Genomic DNA, 25,023 nt, shown 5'->3' with positions numbered 1-25,023 from the left:
TCTGGGACGCATTAATGTGGCCCAGAAGGAGTTTTGGTTGTGGCAAGGGGGCAGCACTGTTAATGGAAAAAAAAAATCCTGCAAGAAAAAAGAAAAGAAAATACTTACCTTGCGGTCACGCAGTCACTCCAGCTGGTACTCTGGCTCACTCCCTTGTCTCCTCCTCCGTGCGGTGCTCGCAGTGAATGTCAGGCGTGATGTCATCACGCCCAACATCCACTGCGGAGCGCAGCACAGAGGAGTCACCCGTGAGAGAAGAACAATCAGCAGCACAGAATTGGAGAAAAGAAGAGAAGAGGACAGGAGAACAAGCCGATTAAAAGGTAAATTAAGGGGGATTTTTTTTATTATTTCAAGGGACGCTGACAAGTGAATAAAAGTCACCTGGTCCTGGAGCATCATGGACCTTATCTCCCTGCTACATACTTCTACTTGTAATACTAATGGGGCATTATATGTTATTCTCTTTGGCTCATTATAAGTTGTTATCCCTTAGCTAACATAGTGGTGTAATTAGCAAAACAGGTCACAATTTGGGGTCACAGTGATGTATATGTCAGGTACCGCAGGCCTGGTCAGGGCACCCTGATATACAATGCCTGGCTTAAATGCACTTTATTGATATTGCATTGAAACAATACAAAAAGTGATTATAGTATAATAACTAGAGAGGATTTTTTGAACAGGGCGATTGAAAGGTAAGTATAGGGGGATTTGAAAAAAAAGTGAGATATATATATATATATCACTTTTTTTCTCATATATATATATCTTAACTATGTTTTCTATAGTTTTTTGGATGATCAGCTATCGTTATTGTTAGTGTATCTTATGTGCGGCCCAAACCAACTCGTCGTCTACCAATGTGGCCCAGGGAAGCTAAAAGGTTGGACACCCCTGCATTAAGAGAAACTGCTTGCTTGGACAACAAGGTTTTCACACAAGCTGTATCTGAAAATACTGCAAGATGTTGGTGATAAAGTAAACTCATAACAGTAGAACTCATATACATAAGCACATTTTGCTACCTCTTACTGTCAGGCTGTTAAGACAAATATATGAGAGTATCACTTGACCATGCATCAAATCAGTTGTGGCATGGGAAGTTATTTTGCTCATTGTAAATATTTTGGGGTTAGGGTATTTCTGTGTTTTTTTTGTCTTTTACTCTCATCTAACCATATCAGTCAGTAATCTTGATGACCACTTATAAAAATATACTTTTTAAGTAACGTTTGTATTATTGCACCATTCTCCCTCCACCAAACAGGGTGGCTTATAAGGATCCTTGTGGGGTCATTCCTCTTCCCCTACAATTCAAAGTGTGGTCTGTAGAAGCCCTCTGATACAGTGTGAGGGTCACTTACCACTCCAACAGGGAAATCTGAGTAAAGCCGTCTGAGGGGATGTCATATTCACTCCAATTCCCCAACTTCCAATGTTCAAGTGCTTGTGCTGGTCATGGCATTGAAGTTTTACTGGAATACCTGAGTACTCCTCCACTTCTATAACTGTTTCACCAAGAAAAATGGAAACAATTTGAGAACTATTTAATTTTTATCACTAGAATTTAGAATAGGGAGGACTAGAAAGAGCTTTATTATTATTGTCAGATATATTTTCATTTTCTTTTCTTGTTTAATTTTATAAATGTGTGCTTATTTAGTTAGTTGTAGTGCCACGTTTGTAATCACAAAATATTTGATTTGATTTAAAAACCAGGATTGTTATATTAAAACTTTTTCTTTGCGCCAATTGGGAAACACTGGGGTATAGAGATTCAGCTGAAGATTGGGCACTCCCCCTCTATAACCCCCACAGCCTCCTGGGATACTCAGTAATTTTCTCCACATAGCCCCAAATGGCAGAATAAAGGGAGAACCGAAAAAGAGAGATAAGAAGGATTTCCTACAACAAATAACGGTAAAACAATTTTTACTAACTATAATGATAAAGGGAAGAAGAGTGTAAAGGGTGGAAGCCCAGTGTCCCCCAATGGATTCAGACAGAAGATTTAACTTAAATATACAACTCCTGTTTTCTATTTCATTCTAGGGATTTATTATACTACCAATACTCAAAAAGGCTACCGGCGCTAACTATAGCCTAAGAGTTCAGGCTGCCCTAGGCTAAGGCTAATAGATGCGCAACGCCCCCTCACTTTTCACACCAGGCTAACATGCAGTAGGAAAAAATTAAACTACGCTCCCAATAGCTTTTTAAAAGGGTCACAGCAATCTTTGTTACTCATTTCGCTGTAATTAAAGTCATAACTGTATGTCGGAACAGAGGCATCAACGTGCGCTGCTGAGGGTGAAAATGTGAGGGAGCTATCACTCCTGCGCCTATCGACATCCTTGCCTCTCCTACTCACTTATCCTCAAGCACCCGCCCAAGGATGTCTCATTGTCTTCAGTCATTACCATGGGAATACGTTAAGATTCCAACCTTACTACATTTTTCTTTCATGTTTTCTTTTTACTTTGGAGAACAACTTTTCTCTTATATTTTAAAATGAAGTTCAGTTTATACCTGTCAGAATTTAGCACCCATCAAAATATTGCTCCCTCCCCCAACAGCCCTACACTGTAGGCTGTAGCCTAGTCAGCTTACTGAATAATCAGGGTATGGCACTAACAGTTCCTTTATCAATTAATGAATTAACATATTTCTCTATACGCCACTGTTGGAATAGGAAACTTTAGAAAGTTTATTAAGGTTATCATACTTCTAATTATATATATGCTTTGAAGTATTACAAAATACTAATCAACGAAACACCTGCATTGACTACCAATCACCAATTCTACCACTGGCACTAACCAATGAGTCTCAGATGGTAGGAGCCTCCTGCTCTTTATGAACTCCATCAGATCAGCACCTTTTACTTGTGAAAAATCCCTGAGAAGGGCTTTGACCATTAAAGTTGAAATGTGCAGGTGTACCGAGTTACACCTTATTTCCTACACAGGCTTATCTACGTTCCACTGTGGCATGCATTAGATACTCCTACAACATACAGTCAAGTCCATAAATATTGGGACATCGACACAATTCTCATATTTTGGGCTCTATATACCACCACAGTGGATTTGAAATGAAACAAACAAAATGTGCTTTAACTGCAGACTTTCAGCTTTAATTTGTGGGAATTTACATCCAAATAAGGTGAACAGTGTAGGAATTACAACGGTTTCTATATGTGCCTCCCACTTTTTAAGGGACCAAAAGTAATGGGACAATTGACTCAAAAGCTATTTCATGGACATGTGTGGGCTATTCTCTCGCTATTTCATCATCAATTAAGCAGGTAAAAGGTCTGGAGTTGATTCTAGGTGTGACATTTGCATTTGGAATCTGTTGCTGTCGACTCTCAATATGAGATCCAAAGAGCTGTCACTATCAGTGAAGCAAGCCATCATTAGGCTGAAAAATCAAAACAAACCCATTAATGGATTTTATAATATGGTTACCTTAATTTGGGATACTCCATTTATGAACTACCTACACAAACTGACACAAAGAAGTTTTCTAAAGTGGAGAAACAGCTGTCGAGGAACGATTCCAGAGTGAGTATTATCATTCCTTCCTTAAGCAACCAGTCAACTTGATATTAGGTAAGATATTTAGGTAAGACAGCCAAACTGGAAGACCAATCCGACTCGAACTGGCACTATAAACGTGATGTTTATAGTGCCATAGGTAAACCCTCCACATTACATCCTCTTGAGAAAGTCTGAGTGACAGACGAAAAGCGTCGAGAAGAGACACGCCCATCTACAAAGGATTTCCGGCAGAGCCCATGCGTTCCATGGTGGAACACTCTCTGAGAACACTGGGTACTCAGCGCCACATTATCCGGACTCTTAACCGCAAGTAACATTATCACTGATCTCTATTTACAGTACATGATGGCATCTCTGTTGATCCAGACACTAGATTTTAAAGACCGTATTGAAATAAATTACATCATGTTTCAGATTGGACGGAGACTTACTGATGCACCTTTTGTTTCCACCGTACAGCATTGGATTTAGATCATTGAGATCTATCAGAATTGTACTGCCGAACATTTATTATCACAACAGACATTATTCGAATACCAAATCAGCTGCTGAAACCTGGATTGTGTTCTATCAGTATTTAGTATCCGATTTCATAGTGTAATTTTATGGATTGTTTTAGTGAGCATGTAGTAATATATGCTATATGAATTTTTGTTTATAGGTTTAGATTTGTTTAAATTAGGGATATGATGTGATTTATCAATTTGTTTTATGCATTTATTTATTTTAACCTTGCCAATAACTAGATTGTTTATCACTATAACATTAGTGGATTTCAGTATATTGTAGGAAGGTCCAATCATTATATTAATACATTGTAATCTCAATATAGGTTATGCTCCAGGAGGTAAATGTATTAAGGAGCGATTTCTGAAATCGACGATATTTGCCGGCTTTGACACTAAATTTAAAATCACAATGTGTTTAAAGGCAAGATTTGCCATTTTAAATTTAGCTATCAAAGTCGCCGACTAGTGGTGATTGGCAAAAATTGCAACTTAATACATTTACAAGTAAGAAACTTTAAATCCAATGAAAGGTAGATGCTGTAAGGCTCTCAACACCAGGTTGAGATCCCATGGAGCTATTGGGTGAATGTGTGGAGGTTGCACATGCAAGAAAATCTGTAACTCTAGTAAAAGAGAGGGCCCAAACCTGTACCTTCAGATAGCTAAATCTCAAACCACCATCTAGGCCCTCCTGGAAGAACAGCAGAAGACTGATCAACTGGACAAGTCTTCCCTACCCTGTGAAAATTCTTGACTTAGACTGGTTTTCTAGTCTTAAAATCATGTTTTGAACCACTCTATCAAATAAACCCATAGCTTCAACAGCCACACTGATAAGGCCAGTTGAGCTAACAATGATAAAAGGGACTCTGACTTAACATGTCCTGTCTTAGAGGTAGACGCCACAACGGGCCCTCTGCCATGCAAAGAATGTCCCTGTATCAACATATTCTTGATGAGTCCGATGCTACCAGATTCACCTAAATGTCCTGTCACACATTGCACCAGCTAAATCTGCTTATGGTGACTGTTCTCACCTGTTTTCCTCTTTCTGCATTCACTTGCTGGACTGAACTGAGCAGGCACACACCTGGTCTGCTCAAATCTTCATGCATTCTCTTTATTGGCTAATTGCCTGTCAGCTCTGTCTATATAAAGCACCTGCTTCACTACCACGTTTCCAGATCTTCAGGTCTACTCTCCTGTTCAGATGTCCTGTTCCCTGACTCCTGTATGCTGCCTGTTCTCTGAAGTCTCCAGCACATCTATCCGCAGATCATCACAGCCATTGTGACTACTCCACTACCCTGTGGTAACGCTCTGCAGATTATTGCTACCTGTATTCTGAAGTCTCCAGCACATCTATCCACAGATCATCACAGCCTCTGTGACTACTCCACTACCCTGTGGTAACGCTCTGCAGATTATTGCTACCTGTTCTCTAAAGTCTCCAGCACATCTATCCGCAGATCATCACAGCCTCTGTGACTACTCCACTACCCTGTGGTAACGCTCTGCAGACTATTACTACCTGTTCTCTGAGTCTCTAGCACATCTATCTGCAGATCATCACAGCCTCCGTATCTACTCCAATATCTTCAGCATTTTCAGTTATAGTCCTGTTTCTCGTTACAGTTTCGCTCATCACTTCCTAGGAGAACCTCGACCTGTGGTCAGGGAGCTGCAAAGACCAAGCGCCCTTTGGCAAAAACCTCTGACTCTGTTAGACTCCGCACCTCCTAGAAGGTAGTGCCATCGTGAGCAGACTGTATGGGTACTCCTCTGACCCTACTGGTTGTGACATGTCCTCTTTTTTGCCCTTTTTTGATACCTGCAGAACCATTGCTCCTGGTGTCTACCAACAACGCTGTTGGATCCATTGTTCTTGTAGAAAAGCACTTGATCCTGTGGATCAACCGAGATGCCATCATGATGGCATTTGAACCCTATCTTTCCACAATTTGTTAAAGGGTAATGGGTATAGGGAATGCTGGCAGAAAATATTTGCTTCCAAATTTCCACCTCTGGAATGAACAATACTGTGATAACTGGAATATTCTCATCTGCTCATTGCAAAATCCTGCTGGATTCTCTCATGGTAAGGGAACTCTTGGTGCCTCCCTGATGACTGAGGATTTGCACTGCTCTGGATTGTTTGACTGGATCTTCATGGTGCTAACTTGCAGACGCTGGCAAAATCTGACTAGGGTGCTGAACATATTCAAGCACATTTATTAGTAGCTTTGACTTCACTAGAGTCCAAAGAACCTGAAAAAAAGCACTGAATAGTGATGACCCCCACCCCCCACAGCTCCAATGGTAATGTCTATTGTCAAATTCCAAATGGAGAATGTGTGACTCCCACTGTATTTGTCACCCCTCAGCCACCAAACAAGTAATTGATGCACCTTTGGACACAGTCTGATGAACTGGCTGGACAAATATTGGTGTAATTGGTTCCATTACAAAATGAGCTACATTTGGAACTCTCTTGAAACCATGCCTTACTATACTGCCTCGAAGGTCAAGACCATCTTCCCTAAGACCTTCATGCAAAAATGAACAGACGTCAGACTGTGAGTAGATTTTTCTACTTCCCATAAGAAAAGGAACTTGTCCTCCTGGAAAAAATATCCAGTACCGATTTATACTACCCAATGGTGCTGGAAGAGCAGGATTCCCATTCCTAATTGAGGCGAATATGATCAGGTCCCCCAGAGGCAGTCCTTCATTGAAATCTTGCGGGCAACAAGAGGAGGTACTGGCAGCATCATGCAACACCCATCACGGCTGTGGAGATGACAGAAGTAGTAAAATAACAAATAAAATATTGTCTGCCAGCGGGCTGCGGGGGAATAGTTTGGGATGAGTTTACACTTTTAGAGCAAAGTCTATTACACTTTTTTGGAATAATCACAACAATGTGTTCATGCGGATAAAACATAACCACAATACTGACAGCAAAATAATTTACTAAAGCAGGATGTACTTAAGTCTGAAATGGTTAACTTAGTGTACAATAATCCTCACCTGTGTTTTATCACAGAGCATATTGCTTTTTGTGAGTATTCCATAGAAAAATATCAATTTATTATTACAGAATAATATCTTTTATGATATTTTTGTTGAGATTTGTTGCCTTTATTAAATGTGTTCCCTCTAGAGGGAGCGAGCAGATAAAAATGTTATACAGAATATATATATATAAATGTCTGCTACAATATTGTGACTGACGATACAGTTAAATCTGGAACTCGAAACCTAATTGCCAGTTCCCATATTTTAAAAAGTCATATCTCTGTATGCATGCAGTACAGCGTTTGTATATATATTGTGACAAAGGGAATAATTTGCCACATGCCTCTAAGAGAGAATCAGCTATTCAGTTGACAGTCTGCAGGCACAGTATGGAGACAGCTGTACACACTACTATATCAGTGCACCTAGATTAGGTATACAGGTGTAAGATATATGTGACAAAGTAAAAGAATGAAGTGTGATTTTATTTACATGCTTTGACAGTGCCTTTTCCAGAGTTAACAGCAGAGCTGACAGTGAACAGGAATGTCTGTAGTGAAGAGGAATAACAGAGTACCTGAGGAGACTTCCTTCTAAAGGCATGGTGGGAGCATCACCTGTCCATCAAGCTAAGGCTGTGGGAGGAGTCTTAAGTATAAAAACCTGTATTGTGCTGCCATACATTGCGTTCGATGCTAAACAGTGGCCAGTGTCTAGACAGTAGGACTATATCTAGCCAGTTATAGATTTCCTGGTGTAATCCCAACGGAAATGTATGCTGTCTAATTGTGATGGAACATTAAAAGCACTGTCTCAGCAAGAAGATGTTTGTGTATGCATCATCAATATATATATATATATATATATATATATATATATATGTATATATATATATATATACACATATACACAGATTAATTAAGGAAAGTTAAGTAAAAAAATTGAGTAAGTTATCTCCTGTACAAAACCATGTCACAATGCAAGGGGTGCAAATGAGCTTCCCATTTCATGTAGCACACAAATATCAACCTGAAATTTCAGTGTACCAACAAGTATCTGCACACCAGTCTGTGCATGGAGAGTGCAGGGAATCTATGTCTTTTTTTGTGTGTGTATGTATATATATATATATATATATATATATATATATATATATATATATGTATATATATATATATATATGTGTGTGTAACACACTCACAGTGATTCCGAATGGAACGCAAGTGCAAAAGATTGGAAAAGTGTATGTGTATATATAACATTTTCTAAGTTGAAGATGCATCCAGGCCTAAATGAGTAGCTGATGATTCCACTTGACGATGACACACTCCTCCCCTCAGACATTTATGTCCAACTTCCTAACATGTACAAATGCCTTTTAGTTTATATGTCAACAATGCAATTGCTATAAAGCATCATTTAAACTTGAATAACTTAGCTAATACAGCAGAAAGAACTTACAGACATGCATACAAACAAAAAACATGCTCTGTAAAGCTTAAACTATGACCAAGAGACTTCTAAAGTCTTAATAAGTGTCTGTTAATCATTCGCAAACCTCTAATGACAAGCAGTTTGCTAGTTCGGGTGTTCGTCACCATCACCAGCCGCAACTTGCACCTGACCCTGACCACCAGCAAATAAAACCGCTTTTTCAGGCAAATCTGCTACTATGTCCCAGTTTGGATCTGTACGCAATTACTCGAACACACCCTTAATTTCCATTGCTTATTTTAGAACACCCCTTCCCTCCTTCCCCCTTCACAACACTTATGACTCCTTTCAGTTGAAACAAGTCGTAAGTGGCAAAAGGTATCAGGTCTGACGAGCTATAGTTCCATATGTCCATTTCATGAGTATGCGCAGTGTGAAAAAATACAAAGATACGCTACACAAATTAATGTACACAGGCTCACATTGTGTGTGTGTTTCTGTGTGTGTGTATATACACACATTATATATATATATATATATATATATATATATATATATATATATATATATATATATATATATATATATATATAGTTAGTAATAAAATTGTATAAACACGAGGGCCTTTTTCCTGGTGTTTTAAAATACAAATGACAGGACTCTAGGACTTATGTACCTGCCATTCACATCTTTCCAAGCGCTTCTGTCACATATCCCACCCCCCCTTCCTGTTTCGACCTACGGGGCAGAACAGTTGTCCCTAAACAATAGATTCGGGACAATGCATCTGCATTGGCAAGTTGGCTTCCTGGCTTATGCTCTACAGAAAATTAAAAATTTTGGAGAGCCAAGAACCACCTAGTTATTCTTCTGTTAGTTTCTTTGTTCTCAGACATCCATTTCAACTGAGCCTTATTTTTTATTTCAATATTTTTTAAAAAGAAAATCAGCTTACACAAGGCATTAATTATAAACATAAGTTTAATTTTTTTTTTTAACATTATTACATGATTTCAAATTTTTCAGAGGTGTTTTAGTTTTAACACACCCCAAGGAGGTGTGAGATAACACAGCATATTTTCCTGTTTTACCCGCCGCGTTAAAAAACAATTGAATAGCTTTTAACGCGGCTGCCTCTACTTTCAATAGACCTTCTACTGCAGTGCGAGAGGACCATTTCTTGAAAAAATATGTAGCGTTAAAATGGAAATGAATTGCGGTTAAAGTTAACCCGCTCGAAAATGATAAAAAAAATCAGCGTTAAAATGACTTAACGCCGTAAAAAAAAAACAACTCGCTGACAATTGAATACCCCCCAAAGTATACTTAACACCAACCAAGATGTATGCGATGGGACTGCGCACCTCTTCGGAGTGCCCCAGGTGCGGTATCACTGAGGGCACTTTTTGACATCTTTTATGGTCAAATCCAGTTGTCCAGTCCTTCTGGGGGCAAAATACGGGACTGCATCTCCTCCACACTACCTGTGTGGAGGACACACATCTTACAATCATCTTTCCTACCTTTCTTCCTCCCTGCTTCTATTAGCTGGTGATATATCACCTACACCAGGTCCCCTTACTTCTCCACACGCATATATCTGAACACTACAGAAATCCAGCAAACCTCAAAAGCATCACCTGTCTCCCCTCTCTTCCAAAGTCCTTTAAATGTGCCATTTGTAACAAACTTCGTACACGATCTCTTCCTCTCAAACAACCTAAACCTTCTAGCAATAACAGAAACATGGCTCACGCAATCAGACACTACCTCACCTGCAGCCCTTTCACATGGTGGTCTCCATTTCACCCACACCCCCAGAACAGGAGGCAGACAAGGAGGTGGGGTTGGAATACTTCTCTCCCCACAGTGCACGTTCACAGTTCTTCCAAATGTCCCATCACTCACGTTCACATCTTTTGAAATACATGCTGCTAGGATTTTTAACCCGTTCTCTATGCGTGTTTCTGTCTTCTATCGCCCCCAGGACCACTCCAACAATTTCTTGAACAATTCTCTGCATGGCTCCCTCACTTCTTATCGTCCGACATCCCCACCATCATCATGGGTGATTTCAACATCCCTATTTCTAATCCACGTTCCAATGCTGCTTCCAAACTACTCTCTCTAACATCATCACTTGACCTCTCCCAGTGGATTTAATCCGCTACTTATCAGGTTGGCCACTGTCTTCATTTTGTTTTCTCTAGACAATGCTCAGTTTCTGATTTCCATAACACTCCTTTTCCCCTCTTGGATCATCACCTTATTAGCTACTCGCTCACCCCCAGTTCTTTACCCTCCCCAGTGTCAAACTCTTACAAACCTCCTCACAACCGCAGGAATATCAACTCTCTTGATCTTCAACAGTTTTTCACCTGTCTTCAACACCTTCTCTCCCCAATTTCTATATTCTCCTCCCCTGATCGGGCAGTACCCCATTTTCACCAAACCTTAACAACTGTCCTTGAACAAGTGGCTCCAGCGACACTACATACTCCAAGTAGACTTCGTTGCCAACCGTGGCACACTAAAGTAACACGAACTCTACAAAAGCTTTCTCATAAAGCAGAACATCACTGGCGTAAATCTTGTACCTCTAAAGATTTCATCACATATATTGGTATCTACCACTCTTATAGAAATTCTCTGGACACTGCAAAACAAACATACTTCCAATCTCTCATCTATGCTCAGGCTTCTAACCCCAAACGCCTTTTAAACACATTTAAATCTCTTCTCAATCCTACCACCCCAAATCCTCCGAGTACCATCAGTGACCAGGATTTTGCTTCCTATTTCAAGGACAAAATAGATACGAACAGACTTGAAATGGTATCATCTCCCTCGACAAGCAATCAGCTCAATTCTGTTGTAACACCCTCTGACACTCTCTCATTTGATCCCACAAATGAAGAGGAAGTTTCTACTCTCTTCTCATCTTCCTACTCTACCTCCTATCCTCTTGATCCCATTCCCTCACAAATTAGTAGGTCCCTGTCTCCTGTGCTCATTCCACCTCTAACTTAAATCTGTAATCTCTTTCTACTGGTATTTTTCCATCACTACTTAAGCATGCACTGATTACTCCCATTTAAAAAAAATTCTGACCAAAACTCTCTCAAATTACCTCCCCATCTCTCAGCTCCCATGCCCCTCCAAGCTTCTCGAGAGAATTGCCTACACTCGCCACACACACTTTCTTACAGCAAACAACCTACTTTCAACACTCCACAGAGACTGCGCTGACCAAGGTTGTCAATAATTTGATCACAGCAAAAAGTAAAAGCCATTACTCTCTTCTAATTCTCACGGATCTCTCTGCTGCATTTGACACTGTTGACCACTCTCTCCTCACACAAACACTACAATCCCTAGGCCTTGAAGGCACTGTCCTATCCTGGTTCTCATCCTACTTATGAAACTGCTCTTTCAGTGTCAATTTCTCTGGATCCACCTCTGCTCCGCTTCCTTTATTAGTTGGAGTGCCACAAGGCTCAGTCCTAGGTCCTCTGCTATTCTCTATCTACACCACTTCTCTTGAAAAACTAATAATCTCCTTTGGATTTCAGTATCATCTCTATGCGGATGATACACAAATCTATTTATCCTCTCCTGATCTTTCACCATCTGTGTTGTCTCGCATTACTGACTGTCTTTCTGCCATTTCATTTTGGATGTCTTCTTGCCAACTCAAACTCAATGTTTCAAAAACTGAACTAATAATATTCCGACACAAAAACAGAAGCTTAATGTCTGACATTTCTAATTATGTTGATAACATGCCCATAAATCCCACACCGCAAGCTTGCAGCCTAGGTGTAATCCTTGACTCACAACTATCATTTATTCCCCACATCGATTGTATATCTAAATCATGTTACGTACATCTAAAGAACATTTCCAGAATACGCACATATCTCACACAAGACTGCAAAAAGCTTAATTCATGCACTCATCATCTCCCGCATCGGCTTTTGTAAATCCCTCCTTACTTGTCTTCTCAAAGTCAGACATGAACCTCTACAATCTATTTTGCACGCAGCGGCTAGATTTATTTTCCTTGCAAACCGTTCATCCTCTGCTGAGCCACTCTGTCAGTCTCTACATTGGTTGCCTGTATTTCAACGAATCCAATATAAAACTCTTCTACTAACATACAAGACCGTCAACAAAATTGCACCGACATACATCTCCTCACTTGTCTCAAATTCTCTCCCAACTCGACACCTGTTCTGCACAAATTATGCGTCTCTCTTCCACTCTCATCACATCCTCTCATTCCCGGTTACAGGACTTTTTTCAGGCTGCACCCACTTTGTGGAATTCCCTCCCTCGCACAGTAAGACTTTACTCTAGTCTTCAAACCTTCAAGCGTTCTCTGAAAACCCACCTCTTCAGGCAAGCTTATGATATTCCTCAACCACCATCTTAATCTCCATAGGTTACCCTATTACCACTCTCTACACAGCTAACACAAAACTACAACCCTCTGACCAAATATTGCTGTGTGACTGATCACACAGCCCACTCAATACTTTTACCTGTGCATTCTAGCTGGGCCAGTGTGCAATATGATGTAGCACATGCCTTTGTGTTTCAAATTCCCATTGTCCCAAAGATTGTAAGCAGGGGTTTCTTACTTCTATGTCTGTATGAATTACCCAGTATTGTTTTATTAATGTTTGTTCCCAATTGTAAAGCGCTACGGAATTTGCTGACACTGTATAAATAAATGTTGATGATGATGATGCCCTAAGATCTGTCTATTTGGCACTACATTAGAAGAAAATTTAAGTAAACCACACTTCATATATATATTTACCTTAACCTCCCTGGCTAAGGTTATTATAGCTAGGGGATAGTTGGCGACTACACCACCTAATGTACCTCACTGGATAACCTAGTTACTAAAGTATGGAGGCATAAGCGGTTCATGTATACATAAATACCATAAGATATGGCACCACTGGTATGAATCAAGTTATGTTATCCATCCTCATCAGGATGATATGGTGGGTTTGGGGATTCATCAGGTGGATGGTTAACTCTCAGCCCTGTGCAGCTTCAATTAATCTGACCTGGAGTGTAGTGAAAAAACTATAATCACCCTAAAAGTTCACTAGATATCACTGTATAATGTTTATAGCAACATAGGCAGAGATAAAGGTTAGTTAGATTAGATGTTAAATATGTTATTTGTATGCTGTAACTAAAAAAATCTCAATAAAAGTACTTTATTAAAGGTTTATCCACCTGGTATCCCCAGCGATGTACTCTTTGCGCCCAGTCAGACATTGTGACACCCAAACAAGCCAGAATTTCCACCTTCAATTTATCATAGTCCTTGGCATCAGCAATGCTCAGATCAAAGTATGCCTTTTGCAACTCCCCAGTGACCTTTAAACCAATTTTCCCTTTCAGCAGTTCTCTCAAAAATTGTTAAATAGGCTTGTACATCAACTCCCTTGGTCATCTTTTGAAGAAACTGACTAGCCGGTATAGAGCTGCAGCTAGTTGTAACCTCCGGGGAAGCCTTGCCAGACAGGGCCACAAAAAATAGCACCAACTCTTTTAGGTCTTGGTGATGTTGTCTTTGGAACTCCTCAATGGCTGCCTGTTGTTGCCTCTGGGACTCCTCAATGGCTAGTAGCCTCACCCGGCTATCTTCTTGCTGTGCTACAATAGCTGCCTGCTTTACCCTGGTAGCTTCCTGCTGAGCTGCATTAGATGCCTGCTGTTGCCTTCTAGTTTCCTGCTGGACTGCAGAAGTTTGTATCAACGCTTTGATTATATCTTCCATGTTATCTCTGGATGCAGGAAACGGGCAGAATGTAGCCTTTTTAATCAGCTGGTGACATCCGGGATTAGGGTTCATACGTTTTTGTGATACACAGTCTTTGCCCAAAATTGGGTGCCTGTCTCTTTAAATTTTGACACAGTCTCCTTTTGGCTGAAATTAAAGTGAAATTCTTGCATTCTCCACCATATGTAATAAAATTGTATTGGAGATGCCGTCATCTGGGGTGGACGGTTGCACTTCAGCCAGAAAATCACACAAATCCAGTATTTTAGGTTCAATAGCCTCAGCTAGTTTTATTAATCAGCTTGCAAACAGAACAAAAACATAAACAATTAAATTGTCGCCATTCAGAATGTTGACACCATACTGTCAACAATCAAGATGTGGACACACTTAAAAGGACGACATTCAGAATGGCAAAATGTTAATTTTATCTCCACAGGTAAAATGTCCACATTATGACTGTACATAAGTTGTAATGTCAACAGTTACAATGTCGACAAAAATCTTCAAATTTAAAGCAGTAATGCCAGCACTACAGCCGCCTCTATATATGAAAAAATAAACAATCATCCTCTGCCTGCACTACATAACAGAAAATAAATAAACAAGCGCCCTCACACTGGCACTACATAAGAAAAAAAAGATAAACAACCCCCCCAATAACTGGCACTACTGCTGGCATTACATAAAAAAAATAAAAAATTGGAAATGCCAGCACTACATAAGAAAAATACAATAAAACGCCTCTAAATACATTTTAAAAACGGTAGTACTACAAGCACCAGCATGCCCATGGCTGCCAGAACATGCCAGCATGCCCTGGCACTGAGAGCCTGCTGAGTCTAATGGCACATACAGGAGGGGTGGTAGTGTTCTTATAAGTCTCCAGTGACAATGCTCTGTACCATTGCTCATACAGAAATGGGAGGGGTGGTAGTACTGTTATAAGTCTCCATAGATCCCGGCACCTGCAATCTATACCCACAATACCTTCCTCATCAATATCCTCACTAGTGATCGGAGTTAGTCCTGCATCCAAGTTCCTAAGGCTAGATGACTCGTCCACTATCCCGGATTCCTATAAGAATTCTTTAGCGCTAGTCCCAAAGCTGCTGCTGCTGCTAGGGGTGGACCTTCATCCCTGAAGCAGACCAAGAAGAAGACTACTAGTAGTTTACAACAATTGACTGTTAAACAATACTTTGCAAGAGAAAGCAAGTATGAAAGCTGTCACCCAGTCGCAAAAGCGGATAACAGACGCCATGGCGACTATGCTTGTATTAGATCTGAGTCCAATATCCACTATTAATACAGCTGGTTTTAGACAGTTCATAAAGGTTTTGTATCCTCATTACCAAATTCCATCACAACACCATTTTACTAGAAAAGCCATTTTTCACCTTTACCAGAAGGTTTGTAAAAATTTAATTATTGGGCTACAAAATGCCATTCTATCCACTAGACACTTAACCAGAGATGTGTGGACAAGCAGAACTGATAATTATATGACTGTGACAGCCCACTGGGTTGATGAGTCGCCTTCACAAGCAGGAACAAGAGCAGCATGTACCCAACTATGTCACATTTTTCAGAGGCAGGCTACTTTGTGTAGTACAGGCTTCACTAAGAGGCATACAGCTGACAATCTGTTATAAATACTAATGGATGTCATTGTTACAAGGTTTATCCCACTTGGACTCTCCTCAGGATATGTAATTTCTGATAATGCCACCAATATTGTGAGAGCATTACAGCTGGGTGAATTTCATCACATTCCCTGTTTTGCTTACGCAATCAACTTGGTGCTGCAGAGCATTTTGAAAAAATGAAAGGGAAATGCAGAAGATGCTGTCTGTGGCCCGTAAAATTTTGGGACATTTCCGGCATTCTGCAACAACATGTAGGATATTGCAGCAGCTATAACAACAATTTAATTTTCCCTGCCACCAACTTAAGCAAGAGGTGGTAACAAGGTGGAATTCCACCCTTTATATGCTTCTGAGGATGGAGGAACAACGAAAAGCCATCCACTCTTACTCCACAAGCCATGACATTGGGAAAGGAGAGGGAATGTATTTTAGTCCAGTGCAGTGGAGATTACTTTCCGTGTTGTGGAAGGTGCTGAAATCATTTGAAGTAGTCATCTGTGAAGTGAGTTCAGACCCTGCTAGCTTGAGCCAAGTGATCCCTTAATTAGACTTTTGGAAAATCAGCTTGAGAAACTGAAGGAGGAGATGAAACAAAGCAATTACGCTAAGTATGTCGGACTTGTAGATCAAGTATGTTATTTGCTTCACCAGGATCAGAGAGTTATCAAAATCTTGAAATCGGATCACTACATTTTGGCGACTGTGCTTGATCCTAGGTTTAAGAACTATGTCTTCTATTTGTTTCCAACTGACCCAGATCTCAAGAGATGCAAGGAGCTCCTGGTGAGCAAGATGACAGCACAAGTGGTACGTGATATGACAGCGTCTCCTCCTTCAGTTTCTCAGGCAACTACTGCTAGGAAAAAACTTAGCTTTCCTAAGAGACCCAGGGATGATACAGATGACAAAAAGGCAATTTGGAGACCCATGTACAAACTTTCTTTGCAATACCTAAGCTGCCCACCCTCCAGTGCGTACTCAGAAAAGAGTGTGGCAATGTTTCCTAGATGTGCTATGAAATGCCGTGTGTTTGTGCCATTGCTCTATGGCTTTATATCCAGCCAGCTTGCTGCAGTTTTTGGCCGAAAGTGGATGAAAATAATATTGTGACCTGTGAGGTGTTCAAAATTGACTGGGAATAACTGGAAATTAGTGTTACTGAGGTTAATAATAATGTAGGAACAAAAAAAGGGCCAAATTATGTGATTTTAGTATATTTTAGCAATTCTCCAAAAAATACAGATCCAAACCAAAACACGCAATGACGGTGTTGCCAAAACCAAAACACAAAGTTAATACAGATCCAAAACCAAAACATGAGGGTCAGTGAACATCTCTAATAAAAACCCACATAACTAGCTCTTCACAGGAAGAGCTCCCGGCGCATTATGACATAATTACACTGCTAGGGCTATTGATAATATGGGGACTATCCACAGTGTTGGCGCACAGTGGGGTAGATGTTTGTGCGATAGTTTATTTCATTTTTCTTATGTACTGCCGGTGGTGGTGCCGCGTTAAATTTAACGCTTTCTGTCAAATAGAGAATAGTGAAAGACATTTCAAACTGTCGACAGTCACAATATCCACATTTTAACAGTGGCCACATAATGAACATGTCACCATTCTGAATGTCAACATTTTAACTGCATCGATATTCTGTGTGTCGTCGTTCTGATTGCCAACAGTATGGTGTCGACATTCTGAATGGTGACATTTTCATTGTCGTCATGTAGTACCTAAGCCTCACCTCTCACCACACTCAATATCCCAGTTTTCCAGTGTTCCCCCATTGGATTCAGATCTGTCCATTGAGCTTTATTACAAATTCTGGAAATATATGCAACTGAACCACAATACAGTACCATTTGTTTCATTCCCCACAACTTCTTTACATTGTAAGCTCTATGAAGTAGTGCCATATCCCCTTATATTTATTGTATGTTACTGTATTATTATTATTACAAGTTAACCCGTGCATGATACTCATGCATTCTAGTCAATTAAAGCTACTTAAGGTGTTAAAAAGGTTCTTGTCATGCATTTGGGCCTAACCCAGGCCTCCTCAGGGGAAGAGCGTTACTTCCCGACGCAAGCACCCTTTTTTAACGTGGTTTTGTCCACATATCACCACCTCATCATTTTTCTCCATCACCTCATCCTTCATCTTTATCGCCACATCTATCCAGATGTCTATCCAGACACAGGGATCTCTCTCAGCGGTCCTGAGTATCAGACTCCTCTCGCTCTGTCACCCCCGGCAACCACCAACCACTCCCAACTGTCACCCCCGGCAACCACCAACCACTCCCAACTGTCACTTCTCCTTCAAGAAATATATATATATATTTTTAAAATCTTTATAAACACTTTTAACAATTAACAAATTAAAAACATCTTAGTATACCAAATTTCAGCCCTTTCTGAGTTTTTTTTTCCACACACACTAAGAATTTAGTAGGTCAGTGTATAACTCCGCCCAGCAGGTGGCGCTGCAGCAAATTTCAGCCCTTTCAGAGTTTTTTCCCCCACACACACTAAGAATTTAGAAGGTCAGTGTATAACTTCGCCCAGCAGGTGGCGCTGCAGCTTGGTTTTTTTTCCACACACAGAGACACGCCACTAGGCTTTTATATAGTAGATTATTCAGGCACTGTACGTTTAAAGTGTCCATCATTTTGTACAGCACTGTAGGATATGGTATAACGATATGACAATAATAATAATAAAAAAATAAGAATATCTTGGAAGGGTCTTGGCAAAAGTGCTAAAAATTTGTAAAGTACAATATTGTTTACAACAGGTTAATAACAATAGAGTAACAGATGATAATATATACTGAAAATATATACTGCGCTGTGTTGTGGAACCGAAATATTTTTAGATTGGATGGTTACTGGAAATCAGTGATACTGAAGGTAGACAGGCCAATTGGCACCTAAAACATGAATATGAATGATCAACATACCTTCATCTCAGTGCTCTGGAATGATATGTTGAAGGTAAACAGGTTAGCAGTAGAGTCATTCTAACAACCAACAAATATGTCGTCCAATAACAAACTTAATGAAGCAAGTGCAAAAGTCACATAATAAACTCACAAATATTGATAATAAAGGTTTAGAATCATTTTAATTTGGGATATACAAAGTGCTCCAAGATTCTATTGCTCCTTCAGTAATAGAGAGATACAGACGGTGGTTTATGTTTCAATCGTTGGAGGTAGGGCACTGGAAAAAAAGAAAATAAATGACTCCTCCTCCTGTCGATAACCCTACAGTTCCCCCTAAGTTTTTTCCCTGTGCCCTACAAATGAGGTGGGCACAGGGCTTGTGCCATTATTATATTATTTTATTTTTTATACTTTCCAAGCTATTTTGACACAAATTGAGAGAAAGTCTGAGTTGTCCCTTGAAGCATAGCAGTGTAATAATAGTTCACCCCCTTGTTAAATTGCTTTCATCAAGAGAGTACCTCACTCACACCTCAGTTCACGGTTAAGCAGGTCAAGTGGACCCTTAGCCACATAGTGTATGAAGCAGTAACACTAGTACTCCCAATACAGTTCCCACATTGTTCCAGGCCTGAATGGTAGATGCCCTCATTCTGGCTGTCTGGGATATCCAGAGAGGAGTAAGCTTCAATAATGGAATCAACTGCATTGTATTTTAAATCAGCCAATAGTAGGTGGCACTAGTATAACAGCATGACTTTCAATATACAGAATTCTGCATCACCATGTTTCATTCAGTCCTTCTACATCATAGACTGATCCAGCCAGCCGCAGCAACTTAAGTACCCACCACTTATCAGTCCAGCCATGGGGTGCTAGTGGTATTAGCCAAAATGGGCATATTTGTCTTATGGAAATTAATCTTTCTTGTTCTGAAGCTTACCTAGCGGGTGGCAAATGAGGCTAACACCATTCCCCTTCCAGTGTGCAGGCATGTCAGATTCTCAGGAATCCATGTAAAAAATGAGGGGCACTAGGCACCCAACACTACTGATCCACAATTATATATGTGCCAAATTCAAGACTAAATTATTTGTTGAACAATCAAGCCCCCTCTGCACTACCTGCATCAGCAATAACTGAACAAAAATGGGTCTGGTTCCTAGTTTTGTTTATATACCACATTTGCCACCTACATACTGTCCCACATTTTCATCCCGGAATATGTCAGGACTAATCCCTAATCCATTCTGTTATGGATCTCTATATGAAAGTTGAAAGCTATCTTGTTCCCTGAAGTGCAAGCGTCTCTTTCCTCACCAAATAGATTCTTGGGAATGTTTAGAATATGTCAGTAGTGGACCCTTCTTCGAATGATGAGGAAAGCCAAACTAGTGAAGACTAGAATTGGACCTTAGACAATTCAGTATCCCCTCCCTGAGGTGATGGAAAGAAATCTCCTATCTGATGGCGAAAAGACCCTTCTCAGTTCCAGTGTGGCAGGCTATAACTACTTGATAGGAGATCATTTTCCTAAACTACCACAGCCAGGGTACATGGTCTCCTCATGTCTCCATCCTACCAATGTTCTGAAATTCCAGGCCATAACTAGCCCTGTACACATGGAGGTTGCTCCTCAAGGGTCAGACAGTAAGTGTCCAGAAAGATATCTAAACCATCGGTGGGGCACATATATTTTTATTATACCAACCTAAACCTATTTTGAGTTTTAACATCAACCAGGAGCTAGTGATAACATCTTCTGAGGCTGCAGTGCAGGCCCGGCACACCTGTGGCTCTCCATGTGTTCTGAAACTACAAATTCCAGCATACCTTTGTCAGCGATCTGCTGGCTAACTGCTGGCAAAGCATGCTGGGGCTTGTAGTTCCACAACACATGGAGAGCCACAGGTTGGTCAGGCCTGCTGTAGTGACAGACAGACCAACATATTCTGAAATACAAGCTCTCTTTTACTCTGTCTCCTTGGTGGGCTAACTGTGAACGGAGGAGGATTAGAGGGAAAGGGAGTTATCAGTTCTTATTTCTCAGGTCTCTGCCTCTTAAATCTGGATCCTGTTAAGATTTGCATATAATTTAGATGTGATCATTTTCTTCTTTTACCAGCTTGGTACAGTCATATGCATGTTGCCATAGTGTCCTGGCTCATCTTGGTGGCTTTCTTGACACCTTTTGGGGCGATCAGCATATCAGTCACTATTGGGAGGTGTGCCTCCTCTCTAATCCTACTGGGGTCTGTCTGAGGTAGGTCCTCATCTATCCAGTTTCATATTGCCAGTGACAGCGTTTAAACTATAGATTCCTGGTCATGTACCTTTTGCTCCAGTTGGTTTTGGCTCTGCATTACGGTGATTTCTGCCTTCTGGCCTCTGGCTCTGCATTACCGTGACCTCTGGCTTCTGCCTGCTGGCTCTGCATTACTGTGACTTTTAACTTCACAGGTTCTGCATCTTCACTGGTACAAGTTCCTGACTACTCTCAGGTACAATACTGAGAACATATTCAAGGTTCAGCATTTCTTCCATTCACACTGAGGGCTCCAAGGATATCTCAGTAGTGTCACTGTTCTTTCTGAGTGCTTAACTGTTTGTGCTTTTTGTACTGTGTTACCATCAGCCTGTGTGCACACATGCCGCAAGTAAACACCATTTTTACCAAGACAGTTTGCTATTGTGAATAAGTATCAGAGATATGTCTGCATTACCAGTGTGTCAGGGGCACTTCTGCATTATCAGTGTCTGTTTACTGCCTGAGATTTTCTGCTACACCATGTATCTCCATAATTGTCTGCATATTCCTGTTTCTTGTTTAGCACTGTCTTAATATTGTGCTTAAGCCATTATCTTGAGTATCATTATTGCCAGTTCAGTACTGTGACTCTGTTGTTACTCCCTGTCTGCTGCTGAGTCTCAATAAACCATCTTTAACCGCAACACAATCTCATTCTTCCTGCCAGTGTACTCCTAACAGATCAGCCTACTGCGGAAGGAAAAAGGGAATTAACGGCAAATACAAAAATACCTTTGTTTTTATCAAGTTATTTTATTTTTCAGGTGTGCATCATTTTAAGATTACCTTATATCCAATGGTCTTTCTGTAATAAAGTATTTCTTTCTCCAGCAGCTCAAACAGTCTTGGCGGAAAAAACTGAAAGTCTTGAATGTTTGGTTGTTTTGGTGGCCGGGGCGCCTTAATGAAAGAGAAATTAATATTTTATCACTGGCAAGGCAAAAGTTATGCAAAAAGCAGGGAATAAGATCAAACAGGAGTAGACTACTTTTGCGTTATGTTACCTCCTCTGCATAATACAGGAAGGTCACACAGCCGACAAGATAAAGAGGAGGGAGTGCAGAAGTAGCAGTAAAAGAAAGAGTGGGAAAGGTATGTGGGGGAGGTGTGTGAGGCATGTGAGAGTGGTCTGATGGGCATGTGGGGGATGTCTGATGGGCATGTGGGAGTGGTTTGATGGGCATGTGATGAGGAATGGTGGGCTCTAAAAAAATGAATGAGCAAACTCCAGTATTTGTGTAAAGGGAAGAAATGTGCTTATGATCTGGAGTGAGCTACTTACTGTTGCTACAATCCACCATCAATTATTAATTTCACATTTTAAGTGGATAATTTTTGCAAATTAACCATGCCTCCATTGCAAATTATTACCATAACTGTGAAGGATCCTCCATCTGTCCTAGTTATCATGACGCTACAACCACCAACACTACAAGTCCCAGCACCAAGCTTTGTCTCACTGGGAATATTGCGTCAGCAACCCAAAACTATACTATGATAGGGGCAGGAAGCAGGGCCAACATAAAGATTGTTTGCAGCCAACTCCTTTGTAAAGGCTCCATTTATTTAGGAACTCCTGTAGTACAAAGAACAAAGACACAGAGGAGGATCCTCCCCAGTTAAGGTTAGTGGTAGTAGCAAGAGGGATGGCGTTTGATTTGTAACATACTTGCAGATACTGTAAAGTTAAAATGGAAGCCTAGAAGAATTGCTGCATTTATTGAAAACTTACAGAACAATGGTAAGCCGGGATAAGAAGGTTAACCACCTGTTCATCGTATATAATCAAACCATCCATCTTTCAAATCTCCTGCTTCCACTAGTCTTTCTTTTGGAACTGATACAAAGTTTTGAAAATTAAATCTCCTGATTTCAAAAAATGTCTGCTTGGATCCTAAATAAAATATATTTTGTGATTGTAGATGTGTGTACTAATCTGTGAATGATGTTTATTTAAAACTAAAACTCTACTGTGGTTTGTTTGCATACTCTATCTACAAATACAAGCAAATATGCATTTGTTTACATGTTGTGAGGTATGCTGAAAGTTTCCACATTCTCAATACAAACAACATAAACAGACGGTTAGCACATATTGCATTTTTATATACAATGTATTAATAATGCAGAATCAATTTTACCTTTGGAGCTCTTGGTTCACTAACACGCAAGGCATCTCTGAAGTATGCATCCACCGCATAATTGGCCTTACGCTCTCGTTTGGGGGGCTCTATCCACTCTAACATACTCAGCTAAATGTAAAGACAAGAAAAAGAAGCACTTTAGAAAAGTATCCACTTTACTGGAAATACAAATCAACATTATGGGATTTAAGTGGCCAATTAAGATTGTGTACCAAGAAATTAAATTAAATTTTGATTCTGAACGTTTACTTGATGAGTCAGCTGCATCAGCTAAAGAAAACAATAGATTTTAAAAACAATACCAGAATGGGCACCATAAACAACTTTCTGTGACATAACTGCAAATAAAGCCCCACTGAATCAACAATACTGGGTTTGCGGGGTAAGTATCACATATCAGTTAATAAAAAAAATTGTTGAAAACAATGGGGGGCATTTCCGAAGGAAAGAAACATGTAAAGGTGCAGCACTAGAGCTCATCTTGCTTTGCGATATTATTCGTTCATTTTCTTCAGCCTATTTTTATGAACTTGTTCACCAACTTGGAGTGACAAAATGTTATTGATTGTGGAATTAAAGCAATGTTTGCTCAATACGATAACCTTATTGGCCTGCGCTGAACAGGTGTTCAATATTAATAGGGGGACCGAAACATACTTTTTATCACATGTAAATACTTATTAGTCATGTAATACACAAAGGGTGAAAAGAGCACTAGAAAAATAATAATATTAACAATCATAAATAATTAAATTGGTGGTCAGAATGTGAAAATAGGCATTCCAGCATATATATCAGTCAATGACTAAAAATTGTGTGTAAATCTATTGCTAAAACTGGCACTGACTGTGCTAATGGAATGCATCTACATACTGTATGGACTGAAAAATAGAAATGTCCGTCTTTGTATCTAAATAAAGTGAGCATCAGTTGAACTAAACCATGCATTTTGAAACTAAATACTGGATGCTAAACATATTTTACAGACTTGTATTGAAATATTGTTTCCAGACTGCATGTATTCTTCATGAAAGTCATATCCATCATAATCATGTTAAACAGAATTCTTGCAGTTAAATTAATCATTTAATTAATTGTTGTATTACAAATTTCTTCATGGACATCAACAGCAATATGAACATTTGCAAACGGCAAGGAAGTTGCACCTTATCAGTAAAAATAAATGTAAACAAATTGGGAGCCATTAACAATATGGTAGTGCAATGTAATACAACTGCTGCTTTTGTGCAATTGTGAAATAACTGCATCTTTATTTGTTTTCCTGATATAGATGTTGAGATCTGCTTTATGAACAGATCACAACAGATCATAGCAATGTTTAAATAACTAGGTAGGTGCATCTGGAGCAAAACAGAAACAAAAAAACAAAATAGTGGCTTTGCGAACTTGACATATAAACAAACAATCAGGAACTAACTGTCCAAACTTGGCCTCATTTGCAAGTGGGAAAAGAGCTTTTTTGGGTGCTTACAGGTTAGATGATTTCTGCTTGAAGAACTGGAAGCTAGGAATCCAGACAAAAAGCCATGTCCACTTTAAGGAGCATGTGGGATGTATGGAGGAGGGGTTCAACAAAATGAATGCACAAAGTCCAATATTTGTGTAAGGGGAAAGC

General features: G+C 39.9%; 1 protein-coding gene across 2 annotated transcripts in view; it reads right to left on the bottom strand.

The window, feature by feature from the left end:
* SMARCA1 (SNF2 related chromatin remodeling ATPase 1) overlaps positions 1 to 25,023 on the bottom strand; it is a 150,499-nt gene that overhangs the window by 40,121 nt on the left and 85,355 nt on the right. For both annotated transcript variants that reach the window (XM_075184360.1, XM_075184359.1), the window contains 2 exons: positions 23,385 to 23,495; positions 22,030 to 22,143 (listed from right to left, as the gene is read on the bottom strand). In XM_075184360.1, coding sequence (XP_075040461.1) covers positions 22,030 to 22,143; positions 23,385 to 23,495 — 225 coding nt within the window. The remainder of the gene's footprint in view (positions 1 to 22,029; positions 22,144 to 23,384; positions 23,496 to 25,023) is intronic.

This window comes from Mixophyes fleayi, chromosome 9, assembly GCF_038048845.1.
Source record: "Mixophyes fleayi isolate aMixFle1 chromosome 9, aMixFle1.hap1, whole genome shotgun sequence".
NCBI classification, from domain to species: Eukaryota; Metazoa; Chordata; class Amphibia; order Anura; family Limnodynastidae; genus Mixophyes; species Mixophyes fleayi.
The sequence above is the reverse complement of the archived record's forward strand: the minus strand, read 5'-3'. Positions and strand labels throughout refer to the sequence as shown.